Raw genomic sequence first — 19,267 nt, 5'->3', positions numbered from 1 at the left:
TACAGCTTCTAGCAAATATTGTACTACCTCAATTGCATATTTGCGTCTGTGGTGCAAAATAGTTGCTGGACTCCCAAGCAATGTTCCCCTTTCGCACTGCTGACACAGTCTGCACTCACAGAAAATCTGTGCCACGCACACAACAAAATCCACCTGAGAAAGAGATCATTTTTTCGAACCAATGTCTTTCTCAGAAGGCACTGATGTTCATCTGAACAAATTGACCAGCATGTACCTCACTAATTTGTAACCAGTAATTCGTAATCAGGCGACGCAATCTCGGTAGCAACGTCGATTTCCACCTGCCACAGTACACGAACTTTATGGAATCACAAGCCAGCTGCAGCTTTTCGGGTATTTGAAAGACAAATTCACCTCTCGGCACGTAGAATATGACTGTATTTGCATATTTAAAAAACACTTCAAGTTAACTGCTGAATATCAATTGAACTACAAAAAATCGAATAAAAGCTTGATTATGCTACTAGTTTGCGTGGTATTGCAGGATTCGTGGGTCGGATGAAGAACTCAAACAAATTAAGAAGCATCCTTTTCCTGCTCAATGGAGTCTGTCCTCGATTCATTTTTTTCAATTCCCTATATGTTGTTGTTCCTTTCATTACGCCGGACAATTGCGTGTAAACAAGAAGGCCTTCCCACAAAAATGAGAAGAAACAGAGGATGGTCAAAAAAATTATCCAAGGGTTTGCTTTGTAATAATAGATCAAATACGGAGTGAAAGGGTCACCCAAGCCCAAGTTATGAAGGTCATTTTTCATTAATCCCATGAACCGGAAGGAGTTGTAAACAAAGGAGATTTGAAGACACATGACCGCAAGCAACAGCAGAATGAAGTGCTTATGATTGTTTCCAGCGATGCAGTTGTTAAGAAACAGACAATGGTGGTCTAGATTAATTACCGGATTCTCGCATAGTTTACAATACTTGCTGTTGTAATCATGGATCTGCTCCGTGTACGGACAGAACTGAGTCTCAGGAACACGTCCTTCAGCTAGATCTAACATGCTCATCGGACGTTGAAATGTTTCACAATACATTGCCTTTCTATCAATTCCAGGGTCGCCAAATATCAAAAATATTAGTAGGAATATAGCAATCCCAGCTAGAACGGTCGTACAAAGTATTGCAAACGGACATGGCCATAATGCAGGGAATAAATATCCGAATTGTGCAATGGCACAGTGCATTATTCCACCGACAAACAATCCAACGAACGCCGGATTGGGCCAGCGACATATGTGAGCAATACGGTGAGTCTGACTACGAGATATATACAGTAAGATGGAAAACATCACAAAAGTAAAGTGACCACCATACCCGTGCATGTACATGCTTGACAGAAACACTACAGTAGCATAAAAAAATGAAAACGTAAGGAGAAATAGCCACGTGTAAATTGGACCAGACGGCGGACCGCTGCAGTTTGCATATTGCGATATCGCTTTAAATAAGTTCTGGTGAGCAGTTGTGTTGGTTTTTCTTGCTATGTCCAGAGGAGAATCTCCTTTTTGATTGCAAATTTTCAGCAATTCGCAACCTCCCGCACGCAGCAAGGTCCAAATGAAATCCGCAAATCCCTTCTCCACGGCGATATGTAGAGGAGTTACGCCTGTCAGATCTTGCAAGCTCGGATCGACGCGATTGTGCTTTGCGAGATAACAAAGTGCAGGATAATGCCACATTTCAACCGATATGTGAAGAATGTTTTTCCCGGTTATGTCAGGAGTTTCTAAGTTGAGGTCAGTGAAAGATTGTAGATAATGAAGCATGCTGACACTGCCATTCAGTGCAGCGAAGTGCATACAATTACGGCCTTTTTTATCAACAAGATATGGGTCAGCTCCATTCTTAATCATATAATGAACAACAGATACCACACCTCGTCGGCAGGCATAGTGCAGAGGAGTTTCTTCGAACGAGTTGAGACTATTAGGATCCGCGCCGTTCTCGATGAAAAGCAGTACGATGTTAATCTGACCCGACAGGCAAGCCTGATGCAAGGGTGTCAAGTTGTTCCAGCCTTTACGGAGTAATATTTCCTTATCTTTCAACAGAATCTCCTTGCAGAGGTCATCGTTACTCATTCGTATGGCATTGATCAAGGCTTCATCGATCGGTGTAGCTGCTACTGCAGCTTGCGGGGTAATAGCGACAGGCATCGGAACATAACTTTGTTTAGGGTAAGACATAGTGATTTGTATCTCAAACCTGAATGTAATACAGATATTCTGTTAATTCTATTCAGAGCAATTTGTTTGACTATCTGGTTTGTAAAATTATAGCATGGCACATGTCAAAATTAGAGAGGATTGTCACAGATTTGACACAGCATGTCTTGCGGTTCTAAGTCTCATCACACAGAAAAAATTAGGAAGTAGAATACGACTGAGTTGGAGTTTCAATATTCATTTGGAACTAGACGTTGCCGAATTATATTACTCGACGGAAGTTGGAAAAAAATGAAAAATTTTGTCCTCATAAATTGTTGGAGTGGAAGTCATCAACGAACAAGACCGCTTGAGGAAGTAGGGTCAATGCGCGTACTTTTTCGTTTTTATGATACAAGAGAGATTTACTTCGTCAAACGATTACGCCAAAATAACAAAACATCTATAAATATGTAGTAGCTTGTTGGAGGTATAGAACTTCAATATACAATTGAGTAGTATGTTCATATTGATATGAACCCGAATATTTTCCGCAGACACTCATCAGCAACTAGTAGAGAATTTAAAAGAACATCGTATACCACATAGGCGCTGACTTTTTTTTTTTGTGCGAGGTGGCGAAGTCTTGTGACGTCATAATTGCTCCATATCGATGACGTCATCGTCGCACTAAAACGCACTTTATTACACTAGATGTCATAGACACATTCAGAACTGCGACTAGAAGTAACTAACTGCGACTAGAAGTAAAAGAGACTACGTCTTCCACTACCCAAAAGGGAAGGCACGCCTAGACGGGATATATACAACGGACAACATGAAAACAATTTCATGTGTACAAATCCCATGTCCGTATACGGACCATGACGCCGTAGATGCTATAATCCAAATAAAAGGAGATAAACAACGCGGCCAGACGATCTGGAAAAATAAAGAGAAGACTTTCATGAGGAACTTGAGAGAAAATGGATAAAATGGAGTACTTTATACCCCACAATCGATGAGCACTGAGCAGGAATGGAATGGTGGCAAGGAGTCAAAATAAGATTAAAACACTTGCTAACAAAATACAAGAAAAGAAAAAAAATGGCGCGAAAGGCAGGAAGAGGAAGAACTCCAAAGAGAAAGGGAGTTCCTCATAGCCAAAAACACATCGCACAAACAATACAAAACGCTAAAAGAAAAAAATATGGAAGGAAAGAGCGGAGGACTTATTAAAGCTTCAGCAGGAAGAAAAAAGAGAGGAGGAAACCTTGCTTGACAAAAAACCATACCTCCCATGTAAAAAGATAAAGAGAAGAGAAGACGCTTCAATGAAAGAAATAATAGACAAACAAGGAAAGCCAACAAAGGACAAAGAAAAAATTAGAGAAACCGTAGACAGCTTCTACAAAGAGCTATACAAAAACAGAACACCGACAAGAACATGTCTGAGGTTTTCGAGCAACACCACCAAGTGAAGCTGACAGACAAACAAAAAGACGCCATAGACGCGGAAATACAATCCCACGAGGTCAGGCTGGCAATAGACCAGTAGAGGAAAAAGAAAACCCCAGGCGAGGATGGGATACGTGCAGAATTTTATGCAATCAATGTTAAAACCAGAATAAAAGACCTGACAAAAACGCTGAACGAGATATACAGTGCACAGGACATAACCTCTAGACCAGTGGTTCTCAACCTTTTTGTCTTCGCGGACCCCTTTTGGCCGTCAGGGACCTTCGCAAACCCCCTCCAGTTTTTGTTAAAATTTAGCTCAATTATCGAAGAACCGTGATATGACTTCTGCAAAATTTAGCTGTAGGATAGTGATAAATAGCAACAAAATGACTTATCTTACAAATAATATCATACAATATGTTGAAATTGCATCGATTTTTTTTTCATGTCAAAGCTAATTTTGCAGGTGCATTTATTGAAATAAGTGGTCATGTCTTGAAAACCCACGCTTTTGATTTGGTATGGACAAGTTTTGAAAATTCATTTCCACAAAAATAGGTGGTGGCGAATGTAAGAGTAACTCGTAACGATTCCGACGACACCTTCAGGCACCAAAATCGAGAAACAGAGTTTTGAATGAACGTCCACGTCGTTTAGCCATTTCTATCTACCAGTTCATCTTGAAGTTATTCTTGAATAGTGGTTATGTATATTACAGAAGACAATGTATCAAAAATTTCCATTTCAGGCTTATCGATCGGTAGGTCGTGGGTTCGATTCCCGGCCGGGTCATACCAAAGACTCGAAAATTGGTATCCGCAGCTATCCTGCTAGGCGCTCAGCAATCACGGATAGCATGGAGGAGAAAAAAATAGGGGCGCGTACTATAGATGACCTCACGGCCGTATCACACCTCCGTCGTCGAAGCATCTTGATGGTGCAGGCGAAAAAGAATATCATATCTCTCTCTCTCTCTCTGGCAACTTGTAAAGATTTCGAAGTCACCCTGATTGACCTTTACTACATTCACTTTCTATTTTTTTTCACAAACTCCGACAAAACATGTTTAAATAGCAATATATAGTTGCATGATTAGTCTGCTGTAATTTATCAATTTCATTTTCGAATGCCATTTTCGTAGTGGGAGTCGGTAAGTTTTACCAGTTAGGAAGCGAATCCGTCTCGTGATTTATCTGATTGAAAAATAAACATTAGGCTATCAATCCTTTACAAATTGGGAGGTCTCGCGGACCCCCTGAAAATGCCTTGCGGACCCCCAGTTGAGAACCACTGCTCTCGAGGTATAATCAAAGTTATTTACAAAAAAAGGAGACGAAGGGAACATAAAAAACTCTAGGATAATTACATTGCTCAATTCGGATTATAGAATCTTGAATAAAATACTAACAACAGATCAAAGAACAACCGGCAGCACATCACGCACCCACAACAATATGTTAACCCGACAAGAAACATCAACAAGCTCAACCTCATGAGGGAAGTAGCGGCAGATATGCAAGAAAACAAGAAGGGAGCAATTGTCACAGTTGACTTCCAAGAAGCTTATGACATGATAGATCATGAATTTATGCAAGGAGCCCTCAAAGCCGCAGTACTTGGAAGGAAATTCTGAGACTGCCTAGGGAAGACATACCAACAAGGGAAGGCCAAGATCTCGATAGATGGCAGAACCGACCAGTATATATCGATAAAATCTGGAATAAAACAAGGAGACCCAATGAATATATTCACGATCACGACAGAGTCCCTCCTACAGTGCCTGAACAAAAATATCACCGGGCACAAATTGAAGGGGCAAAAGGAACCAATAACAGCTCAGGCATATGCTGATGATATTTCCGTAACCCTAGCAAAAGAAGAGGAATGTAAAAAGGCTTTGGAAATAATAAATAATTTCGGCGAAGCAAGTGGCATGAAAATAAATCAAAAGAAAACCATGAGGAGAAGATCCCGCAAGGGCAGACCAAAAACACCAGCGACAGAGCTAAAATTGGCAAAAGAGGTAACAATTCTTGGCAACACAATTGGGCACGAAGAACAGGTCACAAAAACGGTGGGAAGAAGCCCTACTGAAAACAAAGCATCTCATAAGTGAGATAGAAAAGATCAACCTTTATTTATATATTATTATTTTTGTTTATTCACAGTAAAACTGGTAGATACACACATAATCCGGGGAGCAACCTGCCCCCAAAGGAAAATGGCGAGATTGGAGTAAATTTTTAAAATTTCAGTAATACATTCAAATTGTTATTCCTATGCAATACACGGAGAAGTCAGATTACAGAATTGCAGTAGATGAAGAATTGGCAAGGGTTACAGAGCAGAGGTAGAGATGATTGAAGAGGAAGAATCGAAATTACAGAAATTATGCTGTGATTCACAAGTGTAATTTTAGTCCAGTGGTGCATTCAAGGCCTTCCGAAGAATGTGCACAGTGCCCAATAATGTGATCTTTTGGATCATGTCGAATCGAACGTTACCCGGAATTTGTTGGATATGTCTCATGAGTTTTTTGCTCACGACCCCTGTAGCGCCAATGACTATCGGTACAATGTTTATTTTGCATCGCCACATTTTCTCACATTCCATTTTGAGGTCCGCGTATTTGGAGTGTTTTTCTGATTCTTTTTGCTGTAGGTTGTGATCAGCTGGGACAGCCAGTTCAATGAATAAGCATTCTCTTTTCTTTTTTAGTTTGACGATTATATCCGGGCGGTTGCTTCTGATTTCGCGGTCAGTTATTACTGGTACATCCCACAGAATTTTTACTTGTTCGTTTTCTGTCACTGGTGCTGGGCTGTAATCGTACCAATTTTTTGTCGAAGTGGTGATGTTAAAATGTTTGCATAATTCAAGATGAATGTAGTGAGTGACCAATCCTATTGTGTCTCCATGTGTATTCGGTAGCTGCAAGTGCACCACAGCCGGACATGAGATGTGCTACAGTTTCATTTTGGTTGTGGCACATTCTGCATTTGCCGTCCGTGTTTTGCTTCAGAATTCTTTTGCGATAGTATTTTATAGGAAGCGATTGATTATTATTATTATTATATTTATATATTATTAATGAAGAAAAGATCGACGAAATCATACACAAGATGCTAAAGAATATCGAGACAATGATACAAAAAATCGGGTGGCAATGAAAAGAGACATTAGGCTAAGATGTGTAACCCTAAACGCACCTGCTTCTCTGAAGTAAGGCCGTAAAGGGACGCAAAAAAATCACAAATGTGCATATTTACATTGGGATCTGGGAATGTGACAAGGCGAAGATCCAAAATGAATGCTGCAACGCACCCATCAACCTGGATAGCGCCACGATGCGCCATATGCAGGCACTCAAAAAGTGCAAAGAGGTAAACGTAAGCTGCCTTCAAGAATCAAATAAGAATAGTAACGATCAATGTAAATGGAATATTCAAAAGAGAAAAGTAATTTATGAATTTGTAAGAAAAACAGGGGCGAACATCGCGTGCCTACAAGAAACTCCACTCTGCGCTGGAAACAAAAGAAGCTTGGTCAAATTAGTGGCAAGGGGAATCCTTTTGGAATTCATACAACGGGTCAACAGCGGAGACAGCAATTCTGCTCGGCGCGCGATACAAGAAAAGCGTCCAGACCAAGTGTGTCACGAAAGACATCGAAGGAAGATCAATCCAGATCAGACTTCAAGTAGGTACAACGAAACATCACATAACCTGCTATTATGGGCACAATGACAGACCGAAAAGAAGAACGCAACTGAGGCAGCTAGCCACAAGAGTCAGAGGAACAAAATACCTAATTATCGCGGGAGACTTCAACGGGGTGGACTCATACGAGTTCGACCAGAAACTGGCGGACAAAAGACAAGACGAAGCCAACCGCAACGCGAGAGCAAGGGAAATAATGGGAATAGAAGACACATTCAGGAAGCTCAAGGGAAATCGAAAGGACTACACCTTCTTCCACAGAACGGGCAAAATCAGACTGGACCGGATGTATGCGTCTGCAAACATCAAACCGGTAACATGTAACCACACCCCTTGCTCTTTTTCAGATCACGACGCGGCCGTAACCACAGTAAGGCTGGGAGATCAACAAGAAAGAAAACCCACGATTTGGAAAAACAATACGAACATATATCACCAAGAGCCGTTTCAGAAAGCACTGGAAGGGCGTGAGGCCGTCAAAAGACGTTGAAGCACTTGAACATCAAGCATGTCGCCAGGGAGGGAAAACAACAGAAAAAGCAACTAGAGCAGGGGCGGGCAACTTCTCCAGTCGGCGGGCCGGATATAGGAAAATTAAGTACTTGGCGGGCCGGATTGCTGAATCGCTACATTATTCGCCCATGTATCCACATATACAAGGAATATATCGTATTTAATGGATGCATTTTAACGACAGCAATGTCACTTCAAAGCAATTTCTCGCCGATAATGACGAAGACAATGTGGATTTGAGAATAGCATTGTCATACAGGCGCCGCCATGTCTGCTTCTATCTGATCAATCAACGCACGATGCAATCCTTAATTAAGATTTCAAGGCGTTCGATAACCCCGGTACCCCTAATTTACCAAGATATCAATTCATTAGGGTGGAGTAGGTGACGAGATAGCGTCGTTGTTCAACTGTGTGGCCTGATTAATCGCGATATTGAATTCATGCGGTCCGCGTCCTCTACGAAATTTGAAAAGTGGCCTGCGACCCGTTTTGAGTTGGCGACCCCTGATATAAGCGGTGTCTTACTAGGGTTACCATACGTCCTCTTTTAAGAGGATTTGTCCTCTTTTTTGACTTTTTTGAAAGTGTCCTTGGAGGACGCCCAAATGTCCTTTTTTTGAAATTTGTCCTCTTTTTTGTTAATTTTGGTTAAATATATGGCAAAATCGACTGATATACAGTAAATTAGCACTGAAGTAACGCTCCAGCAGCTATTTCGGGAGATGAGCCGGAAAGTTGACCTTTTCTTAGTCAACCAACTGATAATGTGAAAGGAAAAACTGTATTTTGGGCGCTGAGCGAGAAAGTTGACCTTTCTTTTTGTAGTCAACCGACCACAAAGTGGGAAAAATTTACCATTTTTCAGGATTTTCCTCCGGTTTTGCAAGTCTGAAAAATTTTTAAAAAAGTGTCCTCTTTTCAAATTTCCAAAATATGGTAACCCTACTTCTTAGAAAAGCCTAGAAGTGTGCCGTGCTACAAGTCGGCTGTTACGGAATGAAAAATAAAAAATATCAGCCTGGTGTAAATGATCATTGTAATCGACAAACACAATGATTACCACAAACGAAATTATGGTTGAGTACATCGTAAATGCCGATAATGAAAGTCTCGCTTCGACGAACTTCAGGGTAAGCTCCACTCTTGCACGCTGCGCATACATGTAGTATATCATAACATACAGTCACTAAAATTGGAGGTAGTAAGCAAGTAGTGGGAATGGGAAAGCACGCAGACTGTTGGGGCCGCGGGCCACATTATCATGTTAGACGGAAAACTCTCCGCGGACCGGACAAAATCGCTTCGCGGGCCGGATCCGGCCCGCATGTTGCCCGCCCCTGAACTACAGGAAGACGAAAAAGAACTAAAAACAGTAAGAGCTAATGTCGTCCGAAATAACGTTTTACTACCAGATTACAGGAGGGCAAAAAGAAAAATGTGGAGAAGGAAGAAAACATCCAGAAACTCTAAATCAGTGGTTCCCAACGTGGGCGATATCGCCCCATGGGGGCGATTTGGCGGTCTAGGGGGGTCAAAATAACAAAGGGGCGAAGAAAACGGACGAAGTGGGCGAAAACAACGGAGGGGGCGATGGCGCGTTAAAATGGCTTCATTGGAGTCGGGACCGTAACTATCGCACCCCAAACCCCCCAATTGGGGGTGGGGGCCCGTAACAGAAGAAGCCCAAAACTATTTCGTGAATTAACATGAATTATAGAGTAATATTTTAGATATTCATGCGACTTTTTCAAAAATTTTTCGCGCTGCGCGATTTCATATTTTCATGTATGTTGATGGTGGGGTCCACATCACCCAACAAAAATATGCATGATTTATGGAAATGGTAGACTTCGGCGTCGGCCATTACTGCGCCACGACGCACAGAGACATATGAAGTTAGAGGCCATGTAACATGCGACTCCGAGAAGTGTGCCAGAAACGATCAGCAGCGAGAAGACCTTGGCCGAACAGGAATGCCCTTGTGTTGACCGAAAACTTCGATATACATACAATAAATGTTCAATTGTCGATAGGCGCCTCAATGGCTGGCGTCGAATGTTCCTGCCCTGGCAACCTTGACCCTACAGGACAAATGCCATCCCGCAAGGAAAAAATTATTTGCCAGTAAAGAAATACCAATATGAAATCATGTGCGTCTTTTAGTTAGGTACGTTTTGACGATTTCCATATCTTCTGACATAGCAGATATACAGGAGGTCACGAAATAGCATCATGTAAAGAAGTCAATATAACAACGATTCCGCCCGAAGATGTTTAATTCTTATTTAGGGGTCCTACCTTTTCCAACATATCACATCGACCATATTGACCAGTTCAAACATGAATTATATATACCGTAAACCGGGGTAACATTGGACAATTCTCAACAATTCCGCTTTGTATCTTGGAAATGCTAGGGTGTAGGGGAGGCAAGTTTTGTGTTTTTTTGGAGTCATGGAGCAAAGATTAGAATTAACTAATCCAAAATCTTCATGGTCATAAATAAGTACCTTATTTTTGTAAATTATCCGTGTCCAAAGTTACCCCTGCATGTGGGGTAACTTTGGACAATGTAGTTTTTTGTATGCCTTTACACTCTATTGTTTATGAAACCTCGTAAATGAGGCTTATTTGGTAAGAGTTGATGAGAGCAGTGACTAAAACTGAAACAAAATAGTATATGTCTGGCCTATTGCATGATTTTTACCTAATCCCCCCCCCCCAAAAAAAAAAATTAGGTAGTTCATGAAGGCTAATGCCCCCTTATTCATCCCTTTACTCAATTTTCCCTCATGCCGTCACCAATTGGGACTTATAATAACGTATGGTGACAATGGGGTATCCCACTGGCAGTGTCAGCAATCGACAGCATACATTAAGTATGTTAGCGTGATTTATTGCCGATTTCGAATATATTACTGTTCTAGAAAAGATATATTTTCCCTTTCCTATGCCCACTGATGGATATATTTGTCGTAATTTACGATATCCCATATTCAGCAGGCGCATCTTTAGGTGTATGTGATAAGTTTTTCAAGTAGCTTACACCCGATTATAATCTCTCAGCTCATTGCCTACCCATTTTTTCATATTTTGGCAAACTCTTAATTTATTAACCTTCTCATTCCATTTTAAGAAGCCATCAGGCCGGTGATAAGGAATATAGTTGACGATACCCTTTGACACAGATGAAGCAGCCACTTTCCAGAGCTCTAAATATCACATTTTTCACTGTCCAAAGTTGCCCCGTTCTGATAAAACTTGACGGGCAACTTTGGACATCACGTTTTCTTGTATTGAACTAAGGGTGAGCCCACTGAAATTTTGGCCATGGATTAAGACTACTTAGAGGTATCTGCTGCCAAGTTTTGAATCTATGAATCACATGCTATCTATGTTTGGCTGTAAGAAGTTTATTGGCCATCAATTTTGATGAAATTGACCCCCTCCATTAATTTATCGATGTTGGGTCAAGTTTATCTGGTAGGGTAAGATTATGTCAGGTGCTCCAGAAAAATTTAAAATGTGCCCCCACAATCTCAGATTTTCATGAAATTGGGTAAGCCTGGAAAACTTTTCTTTCTGATATCAGAAAAACAAATTTTATAAAAATCGGTCAAGTATAGCCGAAGATGTGGACGTTCAAAAATTGCTGTTTTTGTGCTCGCTCAAACGGAAAAAACGTCAGAAATTTACACATGCAATTTAAATTTGCTATATTTTGGTCAAATTAGGGTCGTTGAGGGTGACACTTTCACACTCGTTCATTTACATCATACTTGATACTTTGTCATCTTCTTCGACACCTGGGGTTGAATAGTCTGACCTTCAACCCCATGATTCTGTTCATGTCTTCAAAAATCGCTCACACGTGACGTCATTTTTAATTGCAAATATATTTTGGCTAAGAGGTGGTGTCATCAAGTGTAAGGTGTCATTGGAAAGGTCTTGACAAGGACTATCAAATTCAACAATAATATTACTGGATATTGGATATTTCAAAATTCACAATTTTTTCAACACTTGTCTACCACAAATTTTTGTTAATGTGACGATGAAATATCCACTAATTTTATTGTTGATTTTGAAAGTGCTTACCAAGAGCTTTCCAATGATATCTTACACTTGATGATACCACCTGTTAGTCATGAGATATCTGCAATTAAAACTGACGTCATGCATGAGTGCCTTCAAAAGTTATAAATAAAAGCATGGGTTCAAAGGTCAAGCTAGGCAGCCCCAGGTGTCAAAGAACGTGAAAATGCATTAAGTGTGCTGTAAATGACCAAGTGTGAAAGTTTCGCCCTCAACAGCCTTAATTTGATCCAATTATGGCAAATTTAAGTTACATGTATATATTTCTGCCATTTTTTTCCGCTTGAGCGATCACAAAAATGGCAATTTTTGGACGATCATACCTTCGGTTCTAGTCGACCGTTTTTGATGAAATTTGGATTTCTGAAATCAGAAAACAAAGCTCTGTAAGCATGCCAATTTTCATGACGTTTCGAGAAGGTGGGTATATGGCATGGAGCACCTGAAATGTACTGACCCGGTAGTGAAATGAATCCACCTTTTATAGAGACTACTTGTAGTACTGTTGCCTCATGAAAAAGAATTGGACATCCATCGGCAACCCTTTTTCATCAATAACCATTTAAATCTTTTACTGCTTAGTGTCCAAAGTTACCCTTAAGTCCAAAGTTACCCCGGTTTACGGTATTTGTCTTTAGGCGACATACGGTGACTCACCAAACAGTACATGAAATAGGGTATAGCTGATATGTAGCAACAAAAAGCCCACTGGCTGAGGGGTCTGGTGTTTGGTTTATCACCCTATGGGGCCAAAGACCAACGTTTTTCTTCGGGGGGGGGGGGGCGGCTGACAAAGTGCTGTTTTTCGGTTCCCAATATTTGGGGGGCGATGATCGGTGTGGAGCTTCAAAAGGGGGGCGATGAGTCGAAAAAGGTTGGGAACCACTGCTCTAAATCAGGGGTGTCAAACTCAAATTGCGTCGCGGACCGGATTCAAGCCTTTAAACCTCCCGCGGGCCGGATCAGTCAACTGATTCCTAAATGTTACCTCGTGGCCAATGCTCCCACTAAGCTAATCGCGCGCGCGTGCGCGCGCACAATAAAAATCCACCTGTGGTTCGAAAAATATGATCACTATCTCGTTTTGTGGAAAACGTATTAAGATACGGGTCCGACGCAGCGATCGTCAGAGCCTCGTAAAATTCAGGGTATTCGGGAGTCGATTCAAAGTGATGACCTTTTTTGTCAACTCATTGCTTGTGTTTCGGGTCCAAGGGACCGCACATTGATTTGGTGAGTGCGCGCGGACTCGTTAAAAATTAAAGGGAACATTGCTCGTGTCATTGTTTTTCACTTGAATACTTTATAATCATGCATATATGGATAATACACGGATCATAGGGGTTTTACCAGCAAGTCGCAACGCCTTTATCCGCGAACAAATTTATTTGCAAAATATGGTGATTGTCCGATTGAATAAATAGTTAACCGCCGATAAAACAGTGGCGCTAACGACGATATAGGTTGGCATATTTCTATGTTACCTTTGCTGCAGTCGTAATCTGCCGCTAGCCCCGCGTATGCGCTCTGATGAATACCAGATATTTACCTGTAAACGTGGGCGTAGGAGTTTGGGCGATTGTTATTATATCACAAGTCGGATTTCTCTTCCCAAGTCCAGGGACCTATTGGATTGGAAGTGCCACAGCAGCTCGATCAAAGATATTTGAATTATATATTTGTGTAACTAATATATCTTCCTTGTAGATTGCATAGAACGGTTCCGCATCGTCGTTTTCACTTCTGAGACTAGCTACTTTTTGGTCCATTTTTCCATAAAATTCTGAACTCAGTGTGCCCTTTTTGCTTGGTCGGGTGGTTATAATGCGGCCTATGAACATGCTCGGCATTTGCTGTCTTGAGGGAATATTTAATGAAAGTGTTTCCTGCAAAAAATCTCAGCATTTGTTGCAAATGTGCTGGATAACAGACGAACTTTTCAATCTACTCAGAATTATTTCGCGGGCCGGATGAAATCGTCTGGCGGGCCGGATGCGAGCCGTATGTTTGACACCCATGCTCTAAATGGAAGCGAAGGCCAAGGCGGAAAAACCGTACACACTTGCGATAATATAAAGAAGCAAAGAGATGTTGCATGCGTCACCGCAATCAAGAACACTACCACTGAGCCGGACAAGATCCGAGAGATAGTCGAACGCTACTATCAAACGCTATACAGTAAGAAAACTACAGAATCCGATATAGCTGATTCATTTTTCAGATTCCAAACTAGACGGCTTACGCAAAAGCAGCGAGAGGAAATAGATGAACGAATAAAGGAAGAAGTACGGCAAGCCACGCTGCAACAAAAGCAAAATCGAACACCTGGAGAAGATGGCATAAGTGCTGAATTTTACATCCATGCTTTAGACCTAATAGCGGAGGAATTAACCCTGGAACAACCACATTCCCACAGACAACCACATTCCGACAGAGCCATGGCGCAGAGGTGGCTGGAATAGAACCACATGGCGCTCAACAATAGAGACCGAGCTAGCGCAACGCGGGCTATCGCTCGAAGAGGCCCACGACCGCCCACGCTGGAGGCGCTTGATAAGGGCCCAAAACTGATATCTTGATGTTCCTTTGTTTCCTGTTTTCTTTTGCCCTTTTATTTAATTGAAAGCCGATATATATATATAACCCTGGTGCTAAATGAACTATTCTATCATCACACAGTTAACAGCAAGCTCGCCCGAGGAATAATCAAGACTATCTATAAAAAAGAAGTCCAGGAAGAAATGAAGAACTGCCGTCCCATAACTCTACTCAACATAGACTACAAAATCCTCAGCAAAATACTAATTAATCGATTGAAGATTCCTACCAGGGATAACGTATCCCCAGTATGTTAATCCTCCTAACAATATAGAAAACCTCAATCTTGTCTTGAGAGAAATTGCGGCCGAAATGAGGAAGAGAAACCAATGAGCGCTCATCTCAATCGACTTTCGCAAGGTATACGATACCATTGAAAACCAATGTCTGCATAGATCTCTAGAAGAAGCTGGACTGGGCACCAACTTCAAGAGCTTCTTCGAGGCAATATTCAAGGATAGAGAGGCGAAGATATCCATTGGCAGTGCTATTGGGAAAAGCATAAAAATGAAAGAGGGCATAAAACAGGGTTACAATAGTCACCGAGTCGCAAGCTGCATGAGCTAAGAACTTTCCACCTGGAAAGGCACGAAAAGGTCAGTATAATCAGAACTAATATTCTTCCACTTTTTACTTACACAGCGGCAAAAAACAAAATACCGAGCCGGATCAAAAAGAAACTAAAGGTGGGGGTGGCGTCATTCGTGATGGGTCTCAACGGCAAAATCAAATACGAAAAGCTGATACAGAGCAAAGAAATGGAAGGAATGGATCTGACAGATATACCCACAATGGCCGACCTGGCGTACATGAAGCCAGCGCTGAAATATCTTCAGAGAGGGAACAAGAAGCCGGAAACCGAATGGGACAGAAAGCCGGAAAATCAATTAGCCCTCATCCTAAAAAGGTATGCAAAAAATACGATAGATAACACCATTCCACATGCATTACAGCCGCTGAAGCAATGGGGAGAAGTCGCTAAAACGATGGAGAACATAGGCTTCAAAAAACAGGAGATTAAAATCAAGCAGCGCGAAAGATACAAGATGGCGGTCGTAAGAAACAACCTCAGACTAGTGAGGAAAATGCAAGGACCGAACTGGGCGAACATAAACAACTATCAAACTTCTTATCAACCATACTGCTTTAAAGTAGACCTACATTTTGCAGTAATTTTTTGTGTGTAGTCCGAATTTTACATTAATTTTCAAGCCCGTCCCCCCATTTTTCTTCCATTCAGTTTAGTGCGAAACAGTTGATAATTTTGAATTTTTTGGAATTCCTTGGCCCCAGAATTGGTCAAGTAGACATTTTAATTGGTTCTTTACATTTATCAAAGCGGAAAATATCGATTTTGCATGTAGCGTCACCTAGTGACAAGAGGATTTAGAATCACATTATCTTTTGAACTGCTGAAAATTTGCCGTTTCTGGGGTTTTCAAGGTCGCTGATCAGTGATCACGAATAGCCTATCACATTAGTTTTGCCAGATTGGCTCTTGAAAAGATATTTATTAGGGGTGTTCAAAAATGACTTTTTTTCTCCAATCGTACTTACTGGCTACTTGATAAAATTGTTAGGTTACGGTACCTAATTCAAGCCTACACACCCAATTTGGTTCAATTCCAGCCAGTAGCCGCATTGCTACAGAAGAAAGTTCCTATTTATTATATTAAAAAAATGAAAATTTTCAGTTCACCTCACGAAAGTGTCAGGTTGTCTATAGAAATAATTCTAAAAAAAATTGGTTCAATCCCAACCAGTGGAAGCGGAGTTACGGTGAGCAATTCTTCAATTATTTATCATAGGGGTGCCCACCGTAAGTTCTATTTCATTCAAATCCAAGTTTTTCAATTATTTTGTTATTCATTTTTATATGATAAATAGAAACTTTCTTCTCTAAGCATTCTGTAACATCCACAGAAACTCACATACCGTACATCTCTTCTCACAATGTATAGCAACTTATCTGATAATACGTCTCTTTCTAGATATCTGGAGCGAAACAACCAAATACAAGAGACAGAATGCCGATCTCCAGACCCTTCTGAATATGATTCTATGAGAGCCCACAAAGTAATTTAACCATAACTCCCTAATCAAAGTCATCTTTTTTAGGCCCCATGGCGTATAGCATGACAGAAACAAAAAAAATTCATGGGAAGCCAACAAGCAACAATAGACATAAAATAGATGCATCCGCATATGGGAGTCCCGTAACTTGAGGGCCTTAAGCGAAGACTCAAAGAAGAATCCCAATACCGACGACATCCTGTAAAGGATAACAGAGAAAGCACAGTTCTAAGCAAAAGAACGCAGACCTTGAACGATACGCAATAGTGTAGAAATGCAAAGCGCGCCAACGCGGGTGAATTTATATGTTTCTGACCTTGCAACCGCATAACATTGTCGATGATGTAAGCAACTTGAAATGGCATTGATCAAGCTTTCCGAATGATAGCATATCAGCGGCCTGTTTGGAATCGGTGTCCTGTGCTCACACTATGTTTTATTTTTTAATTATTTTTTAATAAATTACTTTAACTTAGAAAATCATCGCTGCTCACCTGATATTTCAGGCAAACAGGCCAGCGATTCCAATCAGGATCAACGGTAGTAAGTTTCTTGTGTGTTGTGTGGACTTGCAGTTGCATGCCATGCCATATGCATATCATTTCATTGCCTTTATTTCAACCGTGCACATGGAAATCTATTGAATGCAATAAACCAATGGTTCTCAACCGGGGGTCCGCGAAGCATTTTCAGGGGGTCCGCGAAGCCTCAAAATAGTTGATAACCTAATTTGTATTTTTATAAATTTGGAAAATTACGAGGTACAGTTTTACATCATTACTAGTAAAACTCCAGTGCTCACATCAACAGAGTGACCATCTGAGATGAAATATCCTACTAAGCAGACTCATTTAATTGCTGAATTACCAATACCCCTAGTCTGATACTGTTCTATTGTGGAAAAAAGCTTTTCAATCACGATGACTTCAAAGTGTTTACAGAAATCCGTTTTCTCCTGAGATAACTATTTTTCCATAATAACTTCAAGATAGGCAGTGGTTCTCGAACTGGGGGCGCGAATTCTGCGGTAAACTTAATTTTTTTCGCGCTCCGCACGATTAACCGATAGTTCATTGATTTATGCTCAGTGTATAGTCCGAATTTCATATTTGAGAATTATCTCTGCAACGCATATAACCTTCCATGCCACTACCGCGTATTTCAAGAAATGCAGTTGCAGAATTATTTTTGAAATAATAGAAGTCAATATAATTTCTACACAAGTATATTTTTTTTCAAGAAAAGTCATTTTGTTGCTGTTTACCACTAAGCCTTCAGTTATCATTTGCACAAGACAGATGACGATTGCACCCTTGCACGATAATTGAGCTAAATTTGAACTAAAACTTCGTGGGGGTCCCGGTCCGCGAGGTCCGTTAAGGTCTGGAAGGGGTCCGTGATGACAAAAAGGTTGAGAACCACTGCAATAAACTCTTAAAACTTATATATATATATATCGACTTTTTCAATTAGATAAAATAAAAAAGGGCAAAAGAAAACATGTTACAAAAAAGCATCGAGATAGTCAGTTTTGGGCTCGTGTTGAGCGTCTCCAACGTAGGAGACGCTTTTAAAACTTGCTAGGCCTACTTGATATTGGGTTAAAGACTTTTTTTAACAAAATATTACTTCAACACATCAAAAAGTCCAAATCTGTCTAGTCCTATGGGCTATGGTAAGCTTGGGTGTATAATTGCGTGTTGTTTTTCGCTTTTCATAATTACTGCAACCATGCCACGCACGCAACATCCTCCACGCTGGGTGCTGCAAAGAACGTGTAGAAACGATACTAGTTGCATGGTTACTGAATCCCTGCACTCGAAACGTTGCAATTCACATCTGATTGCGATTCTGCTCAGCTCGTTGCCTAACCCCACCGTCATCTAAATTAACCGACTACAGCGATTGATTATGTGATGCACATGAAACTCACGTATCACGAAGTGATGTTTTCAAAAATGAACTGAACACAATGAAAAATCCTTAGCCGCCAAGTTGACCTTGCTACTTATAGTGGGAGGCGGGTGGATATAAAATCTCCAGCGTGTATGTGAGCTGGGTGGGTTGTGATGATCATGTTAATCTATTGAAGACAATGCTGGATAGCTCGCAGTTCCAGGTTAATAATGGGAAAATATAGATTCAGACAATTAAAAAAACGAATAACTTTATTTGTGATCCTGCTTTATCTTATTCTGCAAGCCGGATTTCGGGTCGGATGGACGTGAATCGTATGCGCTAGGGCGCATAATTTTCTTACACGGCTTGACGGATTGGCATCTGCATATGGATTCAAGTACTAATATTCGGAGGTGGTCAAAGTAGTCATCCTTGGTAATCAAGTAGAACTAAAAGTGAAGCCGATAATCTATAATCTAGTATATGTGAGAGTAGCGATTACCAAGTAAGTAAAGACACTAAGTATTCTCATTATCATTGGTTTATTAGCAATTTTTATCAGTTCCATACACCACAAAATTGCGATGCAATGAAAAGATAGGAAGGTGTCGAAGCGACTTGGAGTAGCCAATGGAATCACGAATCAGACACCCACCTTGGCCTAAGGCGATGTAAAGAGGATGGGTAATTGGGCATGCACACTGAATGGAAAGTATAAGGAGATAGTATAGAAAAGAG

General features: G+C 40.9%; 1 protein-coding gene across 3 annotated transcripts; it reads right to left on the bottom strand.

Annotated features, from left to right (window-relative positions):
• Positions 1-381: 381 nt before the first annotated feature.
• Positions 382-18,544, bottom strand: LOC145447001 (uncharacterized). Of its 3 annotated transcripts, none has more exons than XM_080325424.1 (3): positions 17,125-18,544; positions 16,947-17,059; positions 382-3,110 (listed from the first exon to the last, which is right to left on the bottom strand). In XM_080325424.1, the coding sequence occupies exon 3, from the start codon at positions 2,208-2,210 to the stop codon at positions 477-479; it is 1,734 nt and encodes a 577-aa protein (XP_080181550.1). In that variant the 5' UTR covers positions 2,211-3,110; positions 16,947-17,059; positions 17,125-18,544; the 3' UTR covers positions 382-476. The 3 variants fall into 3 exon arrangements, with proteins under 3 accessions (XP_080181550.1, XP_080181551.1, XP_080181549.1); XM_080325425.1 differs by having other exon boundaries at positions 16,947-17,048; XM_080325423.1 differs by having other exon boundaries at positions 16,947-18,544.
• Positions 18,545-19,267: the final 723 nt, after the last annotated feature.

Source organism: Botryllus schlosseri, chromosome 9, assembly GCF_051294905.1.
Source record: "Botryllus schlosseri isolate E-star chromosome 9, Bs_hap1, whole genome shotgun sequence".
NCBI classification, from domain to species: domain Eukaryota; kingdom Metazoa; phylum Chordata; class Ascidiacea; order Stolidobranchia; family Styelidae; genus Botryllus; species Botryllus schlosseri.
Note: the sequence above shows the minus strand (reverse complement) of the source record. Positions and strands in the feature narration are given on the sequence as shown.

Bases quoted from the DNA above. Each gene is read 5' to 3' on its own strand.
- LOC145447001 (XM_080325423.1), bottom strand. From the start codon at position 2,210: ATGTCTTACCCTAAACAAAGTTATGTTCCGATGCCTGTCGCTATTACC.